Source organism: Gossypium hirsutum, chromosome D02 (assembly GCF_007990345.1).
Source record: "Gossypium hirsutum isolate 1008001.06 chromosome D02, Gossypium_hirsutum_v2.1, whole genome shotgun sequence".
Taxonomy (NCBI): domain Eukaryota; kingdom Viridiplantae; phylum Streptophyta; class Magnoliopsida; order Malvales; family Malvaceae; genus Gossypium; species Gossypium hirsutum.
Window position 1 is genome coordinate 293,676 of NC_053438.1, and position 20,724 is coordinate 314,399.

General features: G+C 32.5%; 5 protein-coding genes across 9 annotated transcripts; all 5 read right to left on the reverse strand.

Annotated features, from left to right (window-relative positions):
- Positions 1-296: 296 nt before the first annotated feature.
- LOC107906185 (uncharacterized) lies at positions 297-1,592 on the reverse strand. Its single transcript, XM_016833104.2, has 2 exons — positions 1,207-1,592; positions 297-731 (listed from the first exon to the last, which is right to left on the reverse strand). The coding sequence occupies exons 1-2, from the start codon at positions 1,519-1,521 to the stop codon at positions 486-488; spliced, it is 561 nt and encodes a 186-aa protein (XP_016688593.1). The 5' UTR covers positions 1,522-1,592; the 3' UTR covers positions 297-485.
- A 1,784-nt stretch (positions 1,593-3,376) lies between these two features.
- LOC107906180 (RING-H2 finger protein ATL74) lies at positions 3,377-4,416 on the reverse strand. Its single transcript, XM_016833089.2, has one exon. It carries the CDS (start codon positions 4,155-4,157, stop codon positions 3,642-3,644), a length of 516 nt encoding a protein of 171 aa, XP_016688578.1. The 5' UTR covers positions 4,158-4,416; the 3' UTR covers positions 3,377-3,641.
- A 1,352-nt stretch (positions 4,417-5,768) lies between these two features.
- LOC107906168 (RING-H2 finger protein ATL74) lies at positions 5,769-7,012 on the reverse strand. 2 transcript variants are annotated; one of them, XM_016833069.1, is made up of 2 exons: positions 6,870-7,012; positions 5,769-6,661 (listed from the first exon to the last, which is right to left on the reverse strand). In XM_016833069.1, exon 2 carries the CDS (start codon positions 6,654-6,656, stop codon positions 6,114-6,116), a length of 543 nt encoding a protein of 180 aa, XP_016688558.1. In that variant the 5' UTR covers positions 6,657-6,661; positions 6,870-7,012; the 3' UTR covers positions 5,769-6,113. The 2 variants fall into 2 exon arrangements, with proteins under 2 accessions (XP_016688558.1, XP_016688566.1); XM_016833077.1 differs by having other exon boundaries at positions 5,769-6,664; positions 6,870-7,008.
- A 2,984-nt stretch (positions 7,013-9,996) lies between these two features.
- On the reverse strand, positions 9,997-16,812 carry LOC107903654 (MACPF domain-containing protein CAD1). Of its 2 annotated transcripts, none has more exons than XM_016829777.2 (7): positions 16,674-16,812; positions 13,222-13,460; positions 12,950-13,145; positions 12,777-12,854; positions 11,816-11,999; positions 11,565-11,728; positions 9,997-10,903 (listed from the first exon to the last, which is right to left on the reverse strand). In XM_016829777.2, the coding sequence occupies exons 1-7, from the start codon at positions 16,677-16,679 to the stop codon at positions 10,271-10,273; spliced, it is 1,500 nt and encodes a 499-aa protein (XP_016685266.2). In that variant the 5' UTR covers positions 16,680-16,812; the 3' UTR covers positions 9,997-10,270. The 2 variants fall into 2 exon arrangements, with proteins under 2 accessions (XP_016685266.2, XP_016685255.2); XM_016829766.2 differs by lacking the exon at positions 16,674-16,812 and adding an exon at positions 14,442-15,257.
- A 65-nt stretch (positions 16,813-16,877) lies between these two features.
- Positions 16,878-20,644, reverse strand: LOC107903661 (serine/threonine-protein kinase STY13). Of its 3 annotated transcripts, none has more exons than XM_041087916.1 (7): positions 20,415-20,644; positions 19,920-20,323; positions 19,325-19,428; positions 19,021-19,216; positions 18,387-18,511; positions 17,557-17,715; positions 16,878-17,475 (listed from the first exon to the last, which is right to left on the reverse strand). In XM_041087916.1, exons 2-7 carry the CDS (start codon positions 19,939-19,941, stop codon positions 17,191-17,193), a joined length of 891 nt encoding a protein of 296 aa, XP_040943850.1. In that variant the 5' UTR covers positions 19,942-20,323; positions 20,415-20,644; the 3' UTR covers positions 16,878-17,190. The 3 variants fall into 3 exon arrangements, with proteins under 3 accessions (XP_040943850.1, XP_016685286.2, XP_016685293.2); XM_016829797.2 differs by having other exon boundaries at positions 19,325-19,457; XM_016829804.2 differs by having other exon boundaries at positions 19,920-20,644.
- Between the last annotated feature and the right edge of the window lie 80 nt (positions 20,645-20,724).

Genomic DNA, 20,724 nt, shown 5'->3' on the forward strand with positions numbered 1-20,724 from the left:
CATACCGACCATCTAATTGTTGTTTGGAGCTCACTAACTAAACTTAAAAAAAAAAGAGCCTTAATAGCCCAGTGATTTAAATAAAAACTTTCAAATAATCTAATAACTATTCTGTAACTTTTTAAAGCTGAGTAACCAAAACATAAACTTACTAAATAGTTTAGCCCGTTTTAGCCTTTAAATAGTTAATTTAACCTTAATTTATGATTATTTTGAGTTCGAGTCCTGTCAAGTTGAATTTAACCCGTTTTAGATTCGAATCATTTGAGTTTAACATTGAAAATTTTCAAAGTAGATCATTTAAGTTGTGTTGTTATTCAAGCCAGAATCCACAGCAAAACAATATTGATCTAAAATCTATACATCAAAAACCATCATTTCTCTTTGAGTTTCAAAATAGAGGAGAAGAAGATATTAAGAAGGGCCAAAATCAGGCGACAAGCTGCAAACCAAAACCAAAAAACAGTACATCCATGGGCATGGCTCTATGGAATCCAATTCCAAGCATGTTCTGAAACATAATCTTTGCCTAAATTGAAGACAACCCAAGAAACAGCTGTTCCAACCATCCAAACCCTTCTGTTTTTTCCTCTGTTTAAATACAAAACCCAATACAACGACAATAAAATAATGCATGTATGAATTATAATTCCTTTACCATCTTTCTTGGAAATCCATTGCTGCAGCAAACTGAGAATCGCAATTACCAAAGAACCAGCCCAGTTTGATTTCTACAAAAAAAAAAAAAAACCTTTTAATTGTGTGTTTCAACTAAAAAAAGGTTAAATTTTGATTTCGGTCCTTTCTAATTTGGTATAATTTAGTTTATCTACTTTTTAGTTGATGAAAGTAAATAATACTGGGTTAAGTTCTGATATTGGTCATTGTACTATGCATTTTGATCATTTTTAGTTTTTTTTTTTTTGAAATTTCAGCCTTACCAAAAGGATATTTAACTATTACGGACAAAATTGAAATTTCAAAATTCATAATTCATGCGTAGTATACATTAAACTCAATTGCAATTAATTATTCCAATTAAAATGTAGAGGTAGCTTTTATTAAAAACACATTTTTCCAAATAAAAAAGAAAATCAAGAGCCAAATTATGTCAAATTATAGGGACTAAATCTTAAATTTGAGTATAGTAATGGGATCAAAACCATAATTTGACCAAAAAGAAGACAAAGCAAAAACTTCAAATACCTTGTCAGCGAACTGCTTCACTCGATGCACCACCGATTTAACATCTGGGTATTGGATCGTTATCCCTTTCCTCTCACGGCGAAATCGGATTTTCTCGAGGAAACTGAGAAATCTGGATTTCAAGCTTCGTTTTTGTTGAGAGGAAATTGAAACCGTTGACCCTGATTTCAACCGGAGCTTGAGGAAGAATTTGTGGAGCCTAAGGAGGAGCGAGAATCGATGGAATTCGCCGGTAGGTAAGATTTTGGTGGCTTTTAATTTGAAATTGAAGATCTGGGTTCGGGCTTGGATGTTTAATTTCCAGGATTGTTGCATTTTTTTAATTCGGCATTGATCGATGAAAGAAAACAGTGACAAGCAGCAATATAAGCTTTTAAACCATAGCTATCTCAAGCTAGCCGTTGTACATGGAATATTTAGGGTTTGGTTTTACTTTCTTTTCTAGGATCAATGACAAATTTAATCCCTAACATGTATTATTTTTTTCATTTTAGTCCTAATTTCTTTTTTATCACTTTGACTTTCAATCTTAACAATTTAGTCAAATTGTTTTGTTTTGGATGGGAATATTGTTTCAACTATTAATATTTTAATAGCATTGATGTAAAAACTTACGTGACAGTTTATATGTACTTTATATGATATCGATAATTCTTATTTTAAATATGTATTTTTTTATTAACTTCATTGAATTTTCTATTTTTTTGATTAATTTTTTTAAATACACATGGATTACTGTTCAAGTTGTCATATTAGTGCCATCAAAATTTTCATAGTTGAATCAACTTTTCCATTTAAAAGAATAAAACAATTGACTAAATTTTAGGCGCGTTTGGTTTGTCGGCCTGTAACATCACATTCCAGAATGAAATTATAATATTTGGAGTTCAACATTCCATTCATTTTGTAATCTCACATTACAATCATCTCGTAATATGGGGTGTAATCTCATTACGGTTAGAGGTGAGAGTTCGACCAAATTGAGTCAAGTCAAAATGAAAAAATTGGAGTTAATAAAGTTGACGAGTCCCATTTTATCACCCTAACTTGATTTAAAAAAATTTCAAACCGAGTCGAGTAAAATTGTTCAAATTAAATTAAAAATTAAACATGTCAAATTAAAATATTATTAAAGTATAACTAATTCCATGTTAAAGTATATAAATTTGAAATCGTATATATTTGAAAATTCTTTCAAAACAAGATAAGACAAAAAAAAAACTTTAGCATGATAAACCTGAATGGTTAATTTATTTATTTAGGTCCCAAAATTATTGCTTTAGATTTTTTTTTTAAATTTTAACTTGTTCTTACATATTCTTTAGAATTTTTTAGAATTTATAATTTTTTTAAATTTTATTAAAAATATAAATTTTAGAAATATTTTGAATTTTTAAAAATCATTTTGAATCTTTTTTGTAAATTTTGTTGAAAAAGAAACCAATTTGCTCATTTTCAAAATTGACATGGACTTTGACGTTATTTGAGTTATTCAAATTGTAAAATTTAACTTGACTCAAACTCGAAATTCGAATTACTTATTCAATTTGACTCGAAAAAACCGAATAAGTTGATTCAATTAACTCAAATTTCGATTTTTTTTCAAATATTTCGAGTCAAATTAAGTTTTGCTCACCCCTAATTACAGCTCATTCCTAAGTTGACATCATAAAAGGTCAATTTTGTACCAATACTATTCAAACAAATCAAAATACCTCATTTTGATAGTAAATTGGAACGATAAATTATAGCTTCCATTTTGGTGTAAATGTAGGTCAGTATTAATCATACCAAAATGTTTTAGTCCATTCTGATCAATATTGATTTATATTAGTAGTAAATTGGAATGAAAAGAGTTTTTTTTATTGGTACATACCAATTATAGTTAAAAAACGATGCGTCTATTAATACGATACTGACTATTTTGAATAAGACTAGAAGCTTGATACTTAAGGGCTTAAACCAAGCTTCAACCTTTGCTAACAATGCCAAGACCCTGTATTTAATTTTCTTTTAAAAGAAAACCATAACTATTTGGACTAACTTATAATATTATAAAAGTAAGAGATCAATTTGTTAAATTTCAAAGATAACAATTTGTTAAATTTGAATATGTGAATATTGAAATGTTAAAGAATACAAGTAATGGGCCAAAATTAAACCTTGCGCCAATTTAAAGTTTAGGGGCTAATCCTTAAATTTGATCAGGGACCAAAACGATATTTTGACCAATAATTTCTAAAAGCTCCAATTACTGTGAAATCAAGATACAAGATGATGAACTGAACAGTTCTATCTCTCTCTAACCAACTATAATGCAATAAACTTCAAACTTGTGAGACTTACCAAGAAATAAAAAATTATTCCAATATTTGTAATTTAGTCCCTAAAGATATGCAAACTATAACAAACAAGTACCATGAAGCAAGAATGTACTAGCTTCCCTCTTGAACAACTATAACAACATCGCCACTATCCGTCGGTAGCCGGTCGGGACCGGCGATAGCATCCCGGTTCACCGTCTCATGTTCGAGCAATGAATGTCGACAATTCGGGCACGATGAGTTCGACATTAACCATTTGTCTATACACTTCACATGGAATCCATGGTTGCATTTTGGTAACACTCGTACCTTTTCCCCATCTAAGAACTCTCCAAGACAAATGGGACAGTCGGTGGCCGTAAAGCTTGTGCCGCCAGTCCTGTAAACGGCCACCGGGATTCGTTTCAAGTCCCGTTTCTTCAACCCCACCGTCACCAACTGAGTCGCCGCCGCTCGTTCCGGATTCTCCCTACAGCGACCATGGATGAGCGAATTCAACTGAACCACTAATATCATTGCCAAAAGAAGTACGGCCAATTTCATAATCGCATGGGAGTAGAAATTCTCCATCGGGGTAAGGAAAGGATCATAGGTTTGATTCTCGTTGGATGGTGCCAATGTACTCATTTCTGCTACGCCGATTAGTGTTGTGGCTTAAAAACAATAGATATGGCAACAAAAAGAAGACTGAAATTTGTATTTATCTGAACTGGGGACCGATGTAACGTTCATCGCACTGGAACATGTTTCTTTATATACCCCCCCCCAAAGACTTAGCTTAGTGTCTCAGTTTGTGTTGAGGAAGGAGACCATAACAACCAGAACTCTAATTAACTTTATATGCAGTCGCCGCCGAGTTGCAGTGAAACGATCGGTGGAATCCTAATTTATATGAAACTGATTGTTGCGTTTGTGGGGTGAATTTCTCTTCTTTTTTCGGAGATAATTCAGTGTTTGGTTGTTATATTATATCTTATTAAGATTCGGAGTTGGATTTTTTCACTAAGGTTATTTTTCATACTAATTTTGGGATTATTTTTTTAGTTTATTACGGGAGAAATTTAGCAGGTAATATTTACCTATTTTGTTAATTTGGTTTCGATTTAACAAATTTAGCTCGTAATTTTTACACATTTTATCAACATTTTCATTGAATATACAAATATTGATGCTAAATTTATTACTATACCAATCAAAAGTATGTACATTAACGGAAAACATGAACACTATGGTTAACTGTTCTTAGTTACCCACACAGGGGTTAAATTGCTCAATTTTTTGTGAGATGGACCAATTTGCTCAGTATCAAAATTGAGAGGGATCAAAGAGGTTTTTTTGTTTATTCATTTTAGGTATAATAACAAATTTAATCCTTAACATTTATCTATTTTGTCACTTTAGACTTAATTCTTTCTTTTGAACTATTATCATTTGAATTGGCAACCCGTGTGGTAGTCTATATGTATTTCATTTTTTTTAAATATAATTTTTTTTAATTTGGTTGAATATTATATTATAATTTTTTGAAATACACGTGAATTGTCAAATCAATGCCATTAAAATTTTCAGAATCTAATCAAATTTTCTACTTTAAAAAATGACTAAAATTTAAAAGTAGAGAACCAACGTAATCGAAGAGATAAACATTAAAGATTAAATTTATTATTATACAATTTTTTTATTGTTTTCAAAGTGAGTTTATATTAAGTTTAGGACTAAAAGATTACTAGTTCATATTCATACCATTTGTATCGGTCAAAACATTCCATTCCGATAGTAGACTGGAACGATAAATTTTAGCTTTTGTTTTTATACAAATTTTGATCAGTATTAATCATACCAAAACGTTTCAGTCCATTCCGATCAATACCAATTTATATCGATAGTAAATTAGAATATAAAGAGCTTTTTACTAGTAAGATGCTATTTTGAATAAGACTCGAACCTTGATACTTAAGGGCCCGGCCCAACCCAACCTTAACTTTTGTTAACAATGTCAAAGATTTCGTTTATTCGTATTAATTTTTTAAAAAATATATTAAATAGGAATGCATAGTTAACTAACCTCCCTCTTGTACCTACCCCATCGAGACATGTGTCTCTCCTATTTATCTTCAATTATTTAATTAACACTTGCAACAAAAGTGAATCTATGAGCCAATAAGGCTCTTTTAAACACTGCAAGTTGCAAATTGGGCCACACATTTGCTAATAATATTGATCAAGATCCCTTTAATATGTTTGAATTTGAGATTTAGTCCTTGTACTTTTATAATACAGTTAAAATACTACATGGAATCCGTTCCAAATTAAATTTTAGGGGCTAATCATTAAATTTGACCACAGTAGAGGAACTAAAACGATATTTGACCAATAAGTTCTAAAAGCTTTCTGAAATCAGGATACAAGATGATGAATGTAACAGTTCTATCTTCTATGTAACTCTGTAAGCAAACTATCATGTAATAAACTTCAAACTTGTGAGACTTGCAGGAAACAATAAAAAGAAATCCTAGTATTTGCAATTTAGTCCCTAAAGATATGCAAACTATAAGAAACAAGTACGATGAAGCAACGAATGTACTAGCTTCCCTCCTGAACAAATATAACAAGATCGCCATTGTCCGTCGGTTGCCGACCGGAACCGGCGGTGACATCCTTGTTCTCCGTCTTATGTTCGAGCAAGGAATGTCGACAATTCGGGCACGACGAGTGCGACATTAACCATGTATCTATGCACTTCACATGGAACCCATGGTTACATTTTGGTAACACTCGTACCTTTTCACCATCCAAGAACTCTCCAAGACAAATGGGACACTCGGTAGCCGTAAAGCTCGCGCCGCCCATCCCGTAAACGGCCACCGGGATCCGTCTCAAATCTCGTTTCTTCAACCCCGTTGCCGCAAGCCGAGCCGCCGCTTGTTCCGGACTCTCCCTACGGCGACAACGGTTGATGGAGTTGAACACCAACGCGCATAGCACCGCACACAGAAGTGCTGCTAATATGATAACCATATTGGTGTCGAAATTCGTCGTCTTGGTAATGTAAGAATCATCGGTTTGTTTCTCAACTGCAGGTACTAATGTACTGATCTGCGTCTCCCCCATGCTCCGCCGATCCATTTTTGCTGCTAACATAACAAGTGGTGCGTCTTAAAAAGAACAGATAAGCCAAAAAAAAAAAAGACAGGAAATTGTATTTATCCGAATCCGGGACCGATTCAACGTTCATCAGACTGGAACATGTCTCTCTATTTATCCCAAAAAACCCAACAATTAAAAGAGAGAAAAAAAAAGATGATTTTTTTAATAGAAAAAAGATGTTTAAAGGCTTACTTTAATGTCTGTTTTTGTAGGGGAAGGAGATCATGGGAACCAGAACTCTAATTTAACTTTATATGCAATCGCCGAGTTGCAGTGAAACAATCGGTGGAATCCTCATTTATATGAAACCGATTGTTGTGTTTGTGGGGTCAACTTTTGTTTTATTATTTCGAGACAACTCGGTGTTTGGTTCTTATATTGGTTCTTACTAAATTGGTAAATTTACTTAAAAGGTCCCTCTACTACAGGGACTTGATTAAATAGATTAATGCAGTTCATATATTATTTTTTTTAAAAATCAAATAATGTCATATTGGAGTAGAATTAACATTTGTTGTTTATATCATTTGATTCTTTCTAATAGTATAGGGACTAAATTGATCCGTTCAATAATAAATAAACTAATTTGGTCCAGTCCCGGTAATACAGAGACCTCCTAAGTACTTTAATTAATTAAATTTAGAATTGAGCTGAGCCGAAATCTCTTAATAGGGTTAAGTTCAATTTGATTCGATTGAGTTTTTTTTTCTTTAATTTTTCAAATTATTCATAATAATTTTGAGTATTTTTCACAAGTAGGTTCTAGACGACGACAACACCTAAAAATCTAATAAATAAATAAATGGACACCTATCATTATTTTAACTTTTTTTTATGTCTTTTGACTCTATTTTGATAAAAAAAAAATTTACTTTATTTTGTGATTTTTAGATCTCTTCTTATAAATATTTTTTAAAATTAAATAATTTTACATAAAATTGTAAAATTATTTTCTTAGTTTTAAATATAAAATATGTTTCTACTTTATAAAAAAATTAATTTTTTTTACTTAAGAATAAAAAAATCTCCCAAATATCAGAGTTTAAATTTCTTTTCTTCAACCTTATTTTATAAATTCAAATAAAAAATCTTATTTTAAAAAATCAAAATTTTTGCCACTCGATAAATTTTATTAATAAAAAAGAAAGTTTAAAAGAGATACAGAAATGGGTGATCCAAAATTTGTAAAAAAAAAAGTAAGAGATACAAAATTGAATGGTTTAGCTTGGGTAGGGCAGTGTGACATATACTTTTATAGTACCAAATCCATTGAGTGTGCCATTGATGTAACAGTTGTTTGATAAAACCTTGTAGTTGCACCCAATCACAATAGCTTTGGTCATATAGTGGGAACTTGGCTGCCATCTTCTCATTGGGTGGTTGCATACCAACAGCATCATAAGGATAACTATTTTAATTGATTAAGTCTGAGTTCGAATGTATTAAAGTGTGTTATCTTAATAGGGGAATGTTCAAATTATTTCAATTTTTAATTTTTTTGTATTTTACATTTATTTTATAATTACTTAAAAATATTTTAAATTTTAAATTAATTATCTAACTAATCAAAATAAATTTACCTAATTATTCCCAACCTTAAGTTTGCCAAGTGGAAAGAAGATAAACCAATCATACTCTTGCTTGGAAAAAAATAATAATATCTTCCATCCTTTTGGTCTTTTCCTCAATAGAAAAGTGAACTTATATTTTTTTTTATTAAAAGAAAATGCAACTTGGATTTATATATATATACAAAATATTTTCCAAGTTGGGCATGTAATCCCAACACCCTTCAAATAATAAAATATCTTTTTTAAGTTTTGATTGGTGTAAAAATAATAATAAATTAAAGTGAAAAAGCGGTAAAAGTTAAAATAATACAATATATCCAATTGAATGAGATTTCTCATAGATCTATTAATTTGTCTCGGGTTAACCCAAAGGGGTTAATTACATGAGTTTCAAACTCTAATTTGGATTAAATTAATAATTTGAAAACATAAAAAAATTAAAATTTAAAAGGAGATTAAATTAAATAATTTTAATAGTATAGTAGCAAATCAGTTGACATTATTAATGGATAAAAAAATTTCAACAATTTACTTATTTTATTATTGTGTATTTGTTTAGTTTATTGTTTTTTTTTACTTTAATCCTTGATTTTTTTTGTCCAAATTAATATTTAAAAAAATTTTGATGACCAAAATGAAAGCGATCAAAAAACTGAGTGATCAAAATGAAAGTATAAACATGATGTGGCGTGCACAACTAACCGACGTTAGAGATTTAACGCCTGAATAACTAAAAAGGAAACATCCTAAAAGTTGAGTGACCAAATTACAAAAAGAAATATTTTAAATGGCAAAAATGAATTTATTTCAATAAATTAAATCACAAAATATGATATATAAAAGAAGTGGTGTTGGAATGGGGCGCGAGACCTCATTGTTGGTTTCATTGAATTTCAGGTAAACATCAAATAATTTTTTAAAAATTATGCTAATCTCAACTACTCCACTTCTATATAAAAAAACACTACCTCGCTAGCTTCGGCTTGTTAAGGTTAAGGTTTTAGGGTTTTAGTGACAAAGTTAGAGTTTTATCATATATATTTATAAAATGTGGCCTTTCGTTTTAGTATGTGCATTTGTTATAAATGGGTCTTGTTTAGGTTTTTTATACTTGACGTAATGATTTGTTTGACTCTCTTTTTTTTTTGTATTTTTAATCCTTAAAATTTACTTCCATTCAAGTTTGTTAACTTTGCTAACGTGTATATCACCATGTGGACGCCATATCAGTAATTAATTAATTTTTAGAGGTTAATTTTTTTTATAATTTTAATTTTAAAAAGTAATTTTTATAGCATGAGATTTTTATAATTTTTATAGTTATGAAATTTTGAAAAGAATTTTGTGTTTACGTGAATTCTGATTAGTGAGTGTAATATTGTTTTATAGCATAGTGAATTAATAAGAGTGGCATGCAGCAAAATTGAAGAGTGTGGAAGTTCATATTGATGATACTGTAGAGCCTCCTGGATGTGGTTAAATTGAAGAATTTCCCAAACCGGGATATTATGTCATTTGTATCACTTTCTAATAATTTAATGTCATTTCGAAATTTCTATCTAAAATTTCGGCACATCATGTTAGATTTGATTTTTTTTCAGGATGAAAATACTAAAATAGAATTAAATTATTGAAGAATGATACAAATAACATGATATCCCGGTTTCATAGAGGGACTAAAACCGAAATTAGACCTTTCTTAAACAGGTTTTATGGTTTACCTAGCAAGTGTATATATACATCTCATGTAGATAAAATTAAGACATATTTCTTCCAAGGTTATTTCTACATAATTCACAGCACTTGAAAAATGTTTACAAGACACAAGTTGCTACCAAAATTGTAAGAAAAACTCCATGTTTAAACATACATATCCTAAAAAACCACTCAAAATCAAATTCATCAAAACACAATTCTTTACAAGCACGAAGAAGACGTACAGACGTGCAAAAAGAACGAAAAACATCGCCTCTACTTAAACATGGACCGGCACGAAACCATACCAATCATATGCCAAGAGATTCAATAATTCAGTAAGGAGTACTTTACCCTTAATATGATTTTGCCTTTCTCGACACCGAGCTTTCCACCGGTTACTAGCCAATGACCGGGAGGATCTTGTGGTCCTTTGCTCATCTCAGACATATCAACGAATTTAGCCAATTTGTTTACGACATTTTCTTGTGAACCGGAACTTGAATCACCAGAGTTGGTAGTACCTATAGTAGCAACAACTTTCTTCAATTTGTCATTTGGACAATGGTCCCACAACGATCTTCGTATCGTGCAACACGGAAGCCTAGAATACAAGAGCCTCATGTACAAGACGTTTCTTGACCCGAAGTTCCAGACTCCGAGTTGTGCCCCAGTGACAATGTAGACGCCAGAGAGGTCACCTATAAAGGTTTCGGGGTTTTCAATTGGTGCCGTACTAACATGAGAAAAATTCTTCCATTTCACAGGTTCAAACCATCTACTATCTTGCTCCTCGGGTCCTTGCCATTTAGGAGCACCGATTGCAACATGGGTGTCCCAATGTGGGAGTAGGATCTTCGGAAGAGAAGCTAAGTGCTGAAGATGAATACTCAGACGGTTCTGCTTGATTCCTTCTAGTCGTAATTGCAAGCCTGTTACTGGCTTACGTCCAACCGAGACCTGCAATTTACATCAAGCACCAGATTAGATGCAAAATATTTTTTTAACAATTCATGTTATCAACCAGTATCTCTTTCGTGGAGTGGTCTATAACCAATGCATTTTAGTTATATATGATACACCACAATTATGGCTCTTAGAATGCCCGTAGAGGTTATGCAATTGCTATCAAGCTTAGATAAAGCTCAACTCGATACTCCGGGAGAAAAAGAACAGCTACTAATGCTGGTTAAGTTTCTCATGGCACGAGACATCACAAAGATGGCTTTTATTATTAAACATTTCATGACACCCCCCAAAAAAATGAAAAATTCAGCTTTAGACCCACAAAATTCATAAAATCTTAAGTTAATATATGATAAAATTATAGTTTACCCCTCCAAAAACGCTAGAATTTCGATTTAGTCCTTTTGAAAACCATAAAGATATAAGCCAATACAAAGATGAAATTACATTTTAACTCTCAACAATGTATAACTTAATCTCGGCCCCCACTAAAAGAATTTCTGACTTTGCCCCTATTTCACAACAATGAGCTATCCGGGGGCAGCAATAAGCATGAGCCTTAATCATACTCTTTCCATTCTTACGAACACATTTCACCAACAAATCGAAGAGCTTGAAATTTTTAAGATCAAAACGTTATTGCATAAACATATACCTGTTCTTGGCTGACATAAAGTTTTTGCCCCATCATGCTGAATTGCAAAGACGGGCAAACAGGTTCCTTCCTCTGGTGGCCAGGAATCTTGTCCTGTACCGGAGCCCATATCCTAGGAATCTGGAACTCTAAGAAATATCTAAGTTCTTCGACTGGAGGCTTGTCTGCCAAGAATCAGTCAGAAGATTTAAGTTAGGACAGAGGGTTAAACATTAGCAACATAAGGAATTGGAAAGAATTAGTAGTATTACATTCGAGATAAAGACTGATAGCACGAGTCAGATGCTCCTTTCCGGCTACTCCATCAAGTAGAGCAGTAATAGGATAGAAAGTCATTTCGATGACATCCGGAGATGACCGGACGGTTTTTGCCCACTGTGTGTGGTTTTGTTCCAGATCATCTCCTCCCCTCCTACGAAAAATGACTGTAACATCCTGCAAAAATAAGAAACCAAGGCACAGAGTGAAACACCATCTAGTCACACAATTAGAATTGACTAAAAGACGAATGATAAATAAAAAATTTGGCAACCAAAAGTGATAATAAAATACAATTCAACATCATTGACATACAAATATTTTATGAGGAAAAAGTAGGCCTAATTGCTCAAATTAGAGCCAACCTTTTTGGGGTTGCTCATATAAGGACCAAACCTTTCAAAGTAGTCATATAAGGGCCTAACATTTACAGAAGTGCTCAAATAAGAGCTTTTCACACACATCAGCCTAGTTTGTAGTAAAAATTAGGTGAATGTTGACATGTTTAGAATAAAACACGTAACAGTCGAATCAGATATTGCTTAAAAAAAGAAAATAATAAAAAACATAATTTGAAACCTGATATATGACATATGAGAAGCCCTTATTTGAGGGCTTTTGAAAAGGATTGGCCCTTATTTACCCATTTTGAAAAGTTTGACCTTCATTTGATCACTTTTGTAAAGGTTAAGCCCTTATATGACTATTTTAAAAAGTTTGGCCCTTATATGAGCTACCCCTAAAAGGTTAGGTCACAATTTGAGCATGTAGCCAAAAAAGTAGGAAGTACAACAAGAACAACAACCAGACAAAACAAAGGTTAACCTCGGTACACGGCCTTGGCTACAGCGATTCGATTTGACAAAAAACAAATAACAGAATAGAATCCCAAAGATATTGAATATCCATTAGCAAAGTGATTTCCGCTAATAAACCGTCAAGCCATCTAATTACCTCTTTCCCGTTAAGACATGGCGCATTGGAAGGCTGAGGGTATATCCCTTGACTATTGAATAAGCCTGGATCAAGACCCTGTAAAACTCAACAAATTATGTTAAGTCAGCAATGGTCAAGAAAGTAAAACAAATAAAGGAAGACAAACATCCGACGGAAATAGTGGAACTAGCCTTGTCCTTTAATTTGATTTGACCTGAACTCGTATGACTTTCTTTATCAGAGAATCTTTGATTTCCGATATCCTGCACATAGTTTTTAATCTCCATGGTAGATAAAGGTGAAGAATGATGTTGTTTGATGTATATCACATCTTTACCACCAATAGTTACAGAAGTAACGACATGTGTCCCAAAATTTTCAATGAAACTGTAAAAATAGAGCAATATTAGGACTTCAAGCCTATATTCTGAGAATTTTACACTAATCGACAAACGGTTCATACCTAGCCAAGGATGATGGATCCCAAGAAGTTGGGACTGCACGTTTAACCTTTTCTTGCAACACCAATGGTGACCTTGTAAGCTGAAGCTTGGCAAGTGGAATGTAAAATCCATCCATAGAGAGCATCTTTGTGGTCGCAGCATCAATATTTGTTGAACCAGTAAAGCTAAACACAGAATTGAAACTACCGAGGGCAAAACCACCAGACACGTTAGCTTTTTTATTGAAATACTCCACCATCTGTAGTTGGTAAGTTAACAAAAGTGAATTAGAAAAATAACGCAATACAAATCGAAACACATCAGGTTGAAGCCAATTGTCGGAAATAGTTTAAATAATGCTTAATTCTTCATTTCATAATTGATTACAAAGTACTAAGAAATTCAATTAGCATACACTCTTTCTCCTAAGCATAAGTAGGCCCATCATAATCAAATTCAATGATCTAATGCCTTTTCTTAATCACCACCAAAAACACTACATTTTAAGAAGCTAAAAGTACCATGGAGGCCCTTGTACTAGGAGTCAAACTGCATTTTGCTCCCTCCAGTCAAAAAATGGGCAAATTAATCCCTGAACATTAGATCAAAGTGCAAATCGATCCTTTCTATTAAAAATTCCATCCATTTGCACTATTAAAAACTGGTCTGGCTGACAAATAACCAGACAGTAACGTATACCTTATGCTAACGTATGAAATGAACGGAATTAGAAGGACTAGTTTGCTCTTTGATCTAACATTCAAGGCCTCCATGATACTTCTATTGAAGCTAACCCCTCAAATTAAATTTCAAACAAGCAACATAATTTGGAATCAAATCACTAATAATCAAACATGACCCACATACTTCCATAGGAGATAACATGTAAGTCCAAACAGAATCAATTGCCACCCTTTAGGCTAACCATTAACACTAATGATAAACACCACTGCACTCCCAAAGAGAACTTAAACTTGAACTTGGAAGTGATAGGAGAGATAGCTACGAATCCCAAAAAAAGTTCCTAAAATTTAGTCATTATGAACCATAAAACGGACATGGAGGTACATTGGTCATTCCCAAAAGAAACATTCAATTCTAACCACGAATATGATCAACCAAAGCGATAGAAAAACACAATAACACAATAACATAATAAAAACCCAAAGTGAAAAAACTAACAATCTACACCATATTTGATGAATAAAACATGCCCAAAAGCCGATATCACAACATTTACCTCATGAAAATTACAAACCCCAGAACTACGACGACCAATAGACTCCTTGGAGCTCCTAATATCTCTAGAAATATTAGGTAGAACAATTTGATCATCCAAATAAATATCCCTAACATGTTCTTCATCAATTTCAACTATCCTAGAACCCATCACACCTTTACAGTACAATAACCTCGTATCGTAATTAACATCAAATCCTCTCCCCAATGCTTGAACCGCGTTGATTGCTGTGTGTAAAGCAGCTGCATTTCCATTTTCCCCCATTTTTGCATCCCCCAAATCCCACTTTAAGTACCAACTTTTTCCTCGATTAGAATCATACCCAGACCATCAAATAAGCTCAATTAACCAAAAAAAGAAAAACCCAATTCTCCTATTGTACTGAAAACAAAAGAAATCGAATGAATGGTGAAGATAATTCGAGTTGCAGTTCACCAAAGCACATAGAGAAAAAAAAAGTGGAGTTGACTCAAAGTGACTATTAATTTGTAATTTGGGGAAAAGATCTAAAAAAAAAAAGATAAAACAATTTAATTCTAATCCGATGGCTTCTCTTGAAATTCTCTCCTCTTTTTTTCCCCAGTTATTATCGGGTTCTTCAAAAAAATAAATAAAATATGTGTTCCACTGTAGATTACGTTTTTTTCTTTTAAAAAAAAATTGACTCTCTTAAGAGAACATAAAAAGAGTTAATTTTGGCAAATGGACGATTGAGATCGTGGCGTGTACTTTTTTGTATGAAATCTCAGCCGTTTATTTCTCTTAGACCCAGTCTTGAGTCTCTCGGTTTCATCCAAAGGAAAGTTATTTCAACTACTTCCATATTTAGCTCATCGAATTAGAATTGTTTAAGGGTTTAACTATTATTAGAGTATTATTAGAGTAGAAGGCTTATTGAAAATTTTATAAATTAAAAAAAATATTACAACGAATAATGAATTTATATAAAAAATTTTGAAGTCCGTGTATAATATATATTTTAATATTCACCATCCAAGCTCGATTTAGTCTAGTTGTTTTCTAAATTTATAATATGATATTTTTATTTGAAATAAAATTATTTTTAACTCGTAAACTTAACAATTAAACTCACTTTGATATTTGTATTCTTTTAGGTTCTCTTAAGTACTCGAACTTGACAATTATATCTATTTTAGTCCTTAAATTTAAATTCCATCAAAATTTAATGATGTGATAAGTGTTTTTATTGATTGGTCAAATTGATTGAAAAAAAACCAATTGGTATACTAGTTAAAACAAAAAGGTTTAACTAATTGAATCAAAAACGGCTTGAAACAGTTACAATATCGAAAAAATAGACAAAAACCAATAGTTAATTTTTTTTTTATGAATTTTTAATTATTGTTCATCTAACAATTGAATTTATCGAACTGATTGCATCAAAAACCAATTATCTGAGAAGTTAAACTACTGGTTCCATTATCAAAACACTGTATGTGAGACTTTAAGATTGTACTACATCATTATCTGAAAATTTATATACTTTTTTTAAGTAATAATGTGACACAATCTCATAGTGACACATCATCAAACTTTTTTTTTTTTAAATTAGCTACTAAAATAGATATAAGAAAAAATACAAATAACAAACAGTACTTAATTGTCGAATTCATAAGCCAAAAATTATATTTATCCCTTTCTATTTTATATATTATGTAAACTATATCATGTTAAGTTAAATATATTATATTATATTATAGAGTAAATATTAAAAATATATGTTATTTATGTTTAAAATTTTAATAATATGTATAATGACAATAAATAAAACCAGCAAATATTAAGTGCAATGGTAAACACCCAAAGATAAAAATGCAAATTCAATCCTTGAAGACAACATTTACGAATTTAAAATTTGAATCTCTATTATATTTGATCTTTCCAAATAAAAGTCGATGCCTAAGGCTTCAATATGATAAATGGTGATAGCAATACATTGCAATGCAACTAAAAGTGTTCGGATGTAATAGTAAGACATATTGACACTCTTTAACGAGAGAACATAAATTTGAACTTTAAAGACGACATTATTAGATGGGCAACCACAAACCACGAACAATTTAGACCATAAATCAGACATGTTTGATACCAAAATGAACTCAGAGCAATGCAATGGCAAACATAATAACAATGCAGAGCACTTTTCAAGTATAACATGCCGAGTTCAAAGTTACCAAGGCAATTTAGAACAAGGCAGACAAAAGAAATTACCACCATTCCTAGATCTGCTACTCTGGCTCCTCATGCATCATTGCGATCAACATCGTGATGTGAAAAAGCCAAAACCTATTCATTTGTCGCCATTCTGGCTTCGTTAATAATGCCTAAAGCACAAACCCGAGCATCTGTCAAATCTAAATATATCACATGAAATGCATACCATCATCTCATTAGGAAACAAAAACAAGAATGAAATGCACTGTAATAGCCTTCTTTTTTCAGATGAAGGGTAACATTGATATGAACAGGGAAAATTCGAAATCGTATACCTTCTTTACAACAATGTCGACTAGACGACGTAAATGGTTCTATTTTTGTTTTATTTTGCCAAGTTACCCCCAAACTAACATCTTTCCTACATTTACTTGATGAAAAAATCATCACTAGAAAAGCTAACTATGAAGAGGTTCAGTTAGAACATATATATCTACTATCACATGCCAACTTTCTTGAGTTGGAACAAAAAGAAACCCTTTTTTTCAAAATTTTACCGGTTTTACCCTCATTATCAGTTCCTTGTCCTCTTTGCAGCGAACAATTGGCGTAGGAAAGCAAATTTCCCCTTTGCCCGAACAGATAACTCAGTTATGGTTCCATTACTCGTTCCTGCTTTCTCGCTAGCGTCGGATTCAGGTATTGACGATGGAGGAGGTGTGAGTGTGAAGAGAAAAGCATTCAGCATACGTACTATCTGACTAAAGCTTGGCCTCATGTTAGGGTCCTCAACCCAACACGATTGTATGATGAAAGCTAGATCAGGGGATATATCCTTCGGAAGGCTCGGTCGTTCTTGCTGCACATTCATGTAGCATCAACCTAGTTAGCTATCTGTTAGTTTAAACATTTATGCTGTGTTCATTGAAAGAGTTTTCACCTTAAAAGCAGCAGCATAAGCTGCTTGCAAATTCGACATGCCCTCAAATGGCATGCGATTGGTCAATAATTCCCATAAGACAATTCCAAAGCTGTAAACATCAACCTTGTTATTGTAATGCTTTTTTTCCCCTCGACGCAATGTCACTGTGCTATACAACTACAACAAAAGTCACAAATCATTTATTACCTAAAGATGAATTGTCAAGCAATCTCTAAAGTAAACTGCGAGGATCATAAATTTTTGGCATAAGGAGTAGGTCATTTGGTCTGCAGCTAAGGGTATTCACTATCAATTGAAATGTTCAAATATAAGCATATAGATAAATGCGTGGGCGTATCAGCATTAGAACATTAGAATTTCATAACTAACATCACTCAAATAATTAAACAGAAACAAAATGTTTCAATCTTCATTATAAATTAAAGAATAAACTACACCCAATGTCACTAAACTATTAGTAAGTTTACCTTTTTAGTCACTCAACTCAAAAAAGTTACAAAATAGTCACGGAACCATTCAAAAGTTTTCACAAAGTTACAAAATGCCAATAAACATCCAAATTGTTTTATGAAAAAAAATGAACTGCAGAAAAGAAGGGTAAAGAGAGCTTTCAATTGGGGCAAGCGATATGAACAAAGAAGGCCATACAGCAACGATTTTCACAGCTCAGTGACCAAAAAGTTTAATAACCATTTTGTAACTTTTTGAAGTTTTGAAGTTGAGTAACCAAAAATAAACTTACTAATAGTTTAGTGACCTTGAATATAGCTTACCCTAAATAAAACTTCTCATTTTTGCTAATACAATAGTGGTGCAATTGCACAAACCTCAGGGGCCATCCAACGATAAGTCCCGGTCTCAGCAGTCATCATCTCTGTCACGGATTCTTCCCTCGCAAGACCAAAATCTGCAAGTTTTACAGACCTCTGGTTTGCTGTAAGCAACAAGTTATCTGCATGGATAAATTCCAACATATATTTGAGATTAGCAAAAGGAATCAAGAAATACATACTGAACTATGAACAAATGTATTACACCAATGAGTAAATTGCAAGCTACATTCTGCTCTCAGAGGCAGAGATTCATTCAGATAGGCATCTGATGGTAAAATGCATGTAATTGCACATTCAGGTGTTCCAGTTTTCAAGCACACAGTTCAATCAAAACATAGGAAACAGTCACAAGAAAGAGACAACTGAAGCGGCAAAGAATTCAAAAAGAAAATCATTTAAGCCACTAATGCACAGAAAAGAACCAAAAAAATACAAATTAAAGCAAATTAGTTAACTGCTGTGAAGATTTCGTGCACACATTCATGAAAGGGACAGAGTGAGATCCCGATGCCGCTATAAAAGGAATCACTGCATGGCCTTTGAATTATACAAGCCAGCCTCTCCAATCACCAACTAATATTCTATATAGAGCGTTTAACATAACTGATGAAGAATATTCAAGAAGTACCAGGCTTCAGATCTCTATGTATAATCCCGTTAGCATGCAGACAATCCATGGCACGCGCAATGTCCAGTGCAAAATTCAAAGCCACATGAGGGTCTAAAACTTTCGGACGAATGCTTATTAAGTACTTGCGGAGGGACATTCCCGGTAATAACTCGGTTACTATCGCCATCAGCGGGTCCTTACAAGCTCCAAAGAACTGTCAAGGTAAACAAATCCCGTAATTCGCAGGTGAGAAAAACATATAAACGGCATATTCCATTGATGAACAAGTTACACAGAAATGCAAGTTTCAAAGAATCATCACCTTGACAAGATTCTCATGTTTCACTCGAGACATCATGTTAACCTCACGAGCAAAACGACTCTCGAGGGCAGCTCTTTCCTCGACCGTACTCCCACGGTGAAGAACTTTAATGGCAACAATCCGATCGCCATACCTGGAAAAAATGTTAGACTCACCCCAATGTAACTAAGAGAGTGCCCTTATTTGCACAACCATTTTTTTTTTTACATTGTTTCACTTGAAAACTCTACAAATTTAAATGTCATCTCCATCATTTTTGTCTTCACTCAATAAAATTCGTTCAGCAATTTTAATAATTATTACGAAGAAATAGCAACGTTCTTCATATATTGATTTCTACTGTTACATCCACATAAGAACATAAAATATATCTATTTTTCCTATCTAAAAAAACAAATTAAACTTGTTAATTTGAGGATAATTAACTACAAAAAGTTCGGATTACAATAAAAAATAATTATATAAATAAAAAAAATCTTTACCACTACCATCAACCATGGCTATTACATATATATAATTTTGGCGTCTAAGAAAACATATATTAGTAAATTAATACAATTACTATTAATATTTACAAAGGTGTTAAGAGACTGACCTTCCTTCGTATACTTTGCCATGAGCTCCTTCGCCGATTTTGGAGCCGATAAATAACGATTTCGGGTCAATAAGCAAATTTTGATCGATAGTCAACTCATCAGCACTCGTTATCAACCCATTTGAAACGGCGACGCTTCTCGTTTCTGCTTCGCTGCAACTCATAGTTGCAACTCCCGCAAGTTTTTCTTTGAAAATTTTAATTTCTAAATTATCCCCGAATTCCTCATTTCAATCAACGTATCTTTTTTTTTTTTTTAAGAAAGCTTCATTCGATTTCTACATAACCTTCAAACCACCGAATCTCGAAACGATTTTAAATTCCGCAACGATTTTATATCCATATTTGCTTTGAATTTTCGCTTGAGCTTCAAATTCTCGTCACTGAAGATTTTAAAAGAAAACCTAAAAAGAAGGAAAAAAGAACAAGCAGCTTACAGTGCAAGCAAAACAAGAACCAAATCAAAAAAAAGAAAATTCTCAGATGAGGCCTAACCTATCGCTTTAAAACAGTGAATTTTTTTCAATACATCAAAAGGAAGAATAATTTTTTTTAAAGGGAAAAGATTGAGTTGAGATTTGTTTAAAACCCGAACTATCAATCAAATATTTAGAAAAAAAAAAGAGTAAGAATCTCTTCCGATGAAGATAATATTCCAGAATTTTTTTTCCTTTTTTTTTCTTCTCTGTGTGTCTTTGCTCCGATGAGGGTTTTAATATATTTTTTATTTATTTATTTTAAAGAAGGAAATGGAAAATAATAATAGAGAAATGGGGGAAAACAGTGTTTTTTTGAGACGAGTAAA

Excerpts from the sequence above, each read along its gene's own strand:
- LOC107906180 (XM_016833089.2), bottom strand. The coding sequence starts at position 4,157 with ATGAGTACATTGGCACCATCCAACGAGAATCAAACCTATGATCCTTTC.
- LOC107903654 (XM_016829766.2), bottom strand. The coding sequence starts at position 14,705 with ATGGGGGAAAATGGAAATGCAGCTGCTTTACACACAGCAATCAACGCG. Across the intron at positions 13,461-14,441 it reads GGGTTTGTAATTTTCATGAG|ATGGTGGAGTATTTCAATAA; the intron begins GTAAATGTTGTG and ends TACCAACTACAG. Across the intron at positions 12,855-12,949 it reads AAATCAAATTAAAGGACAAG|GGTCTTGATCCAGGCTTATT; the intron begins GCTAGTTCCACT and ends TGAGTTTTACAG.
- LOC107906185 (XM_016833104.2), bottom strand. The coding sequence starts at position 1,521 with ATGCAACAATCCTGGAAATTAAACATCCAAGCCCGAACCCAGATCTTC. Across the intron at positions 732-1,206 it reads TGAAGCAGTTCGCTGACAAG|AAATCAAACTGGGCTGGTTC; the intron begins GTATTTGAAGTT and ends TTTTTTTTGTAG.
- LOC107906168 (XM_016833069.1), bottom strand. The coding sequence starts at position 6,656 with ATGGATCGGCGGAGCATGGGGGAGACGCAGATCAGTACATTAGTACCT.
- LOC107903661 (XM_016829797.2), bottom strand. The coding sequence starts at position 20,083 with ATGAGTTGCAGCGAAGCAGAAACGAGAAGCGTCGCCGTTTCAAATGGG. Across the intron at positions 18,512-19,020 it reads ACATAGAGATCTGAAGCCTG|ATAACTTGTTGCTTACAGCA; the intron begins GTACTTCTTGAA and ends TTATCCATGCAG. Across the intron at positions 17,476-17,556 it reads CTTATGCTGCTGCTTTTAAG|CAAGAACGACCGAGCCTTCC; the intron begins GTGAAAACTCTT and ends ATGAATGTGCAG.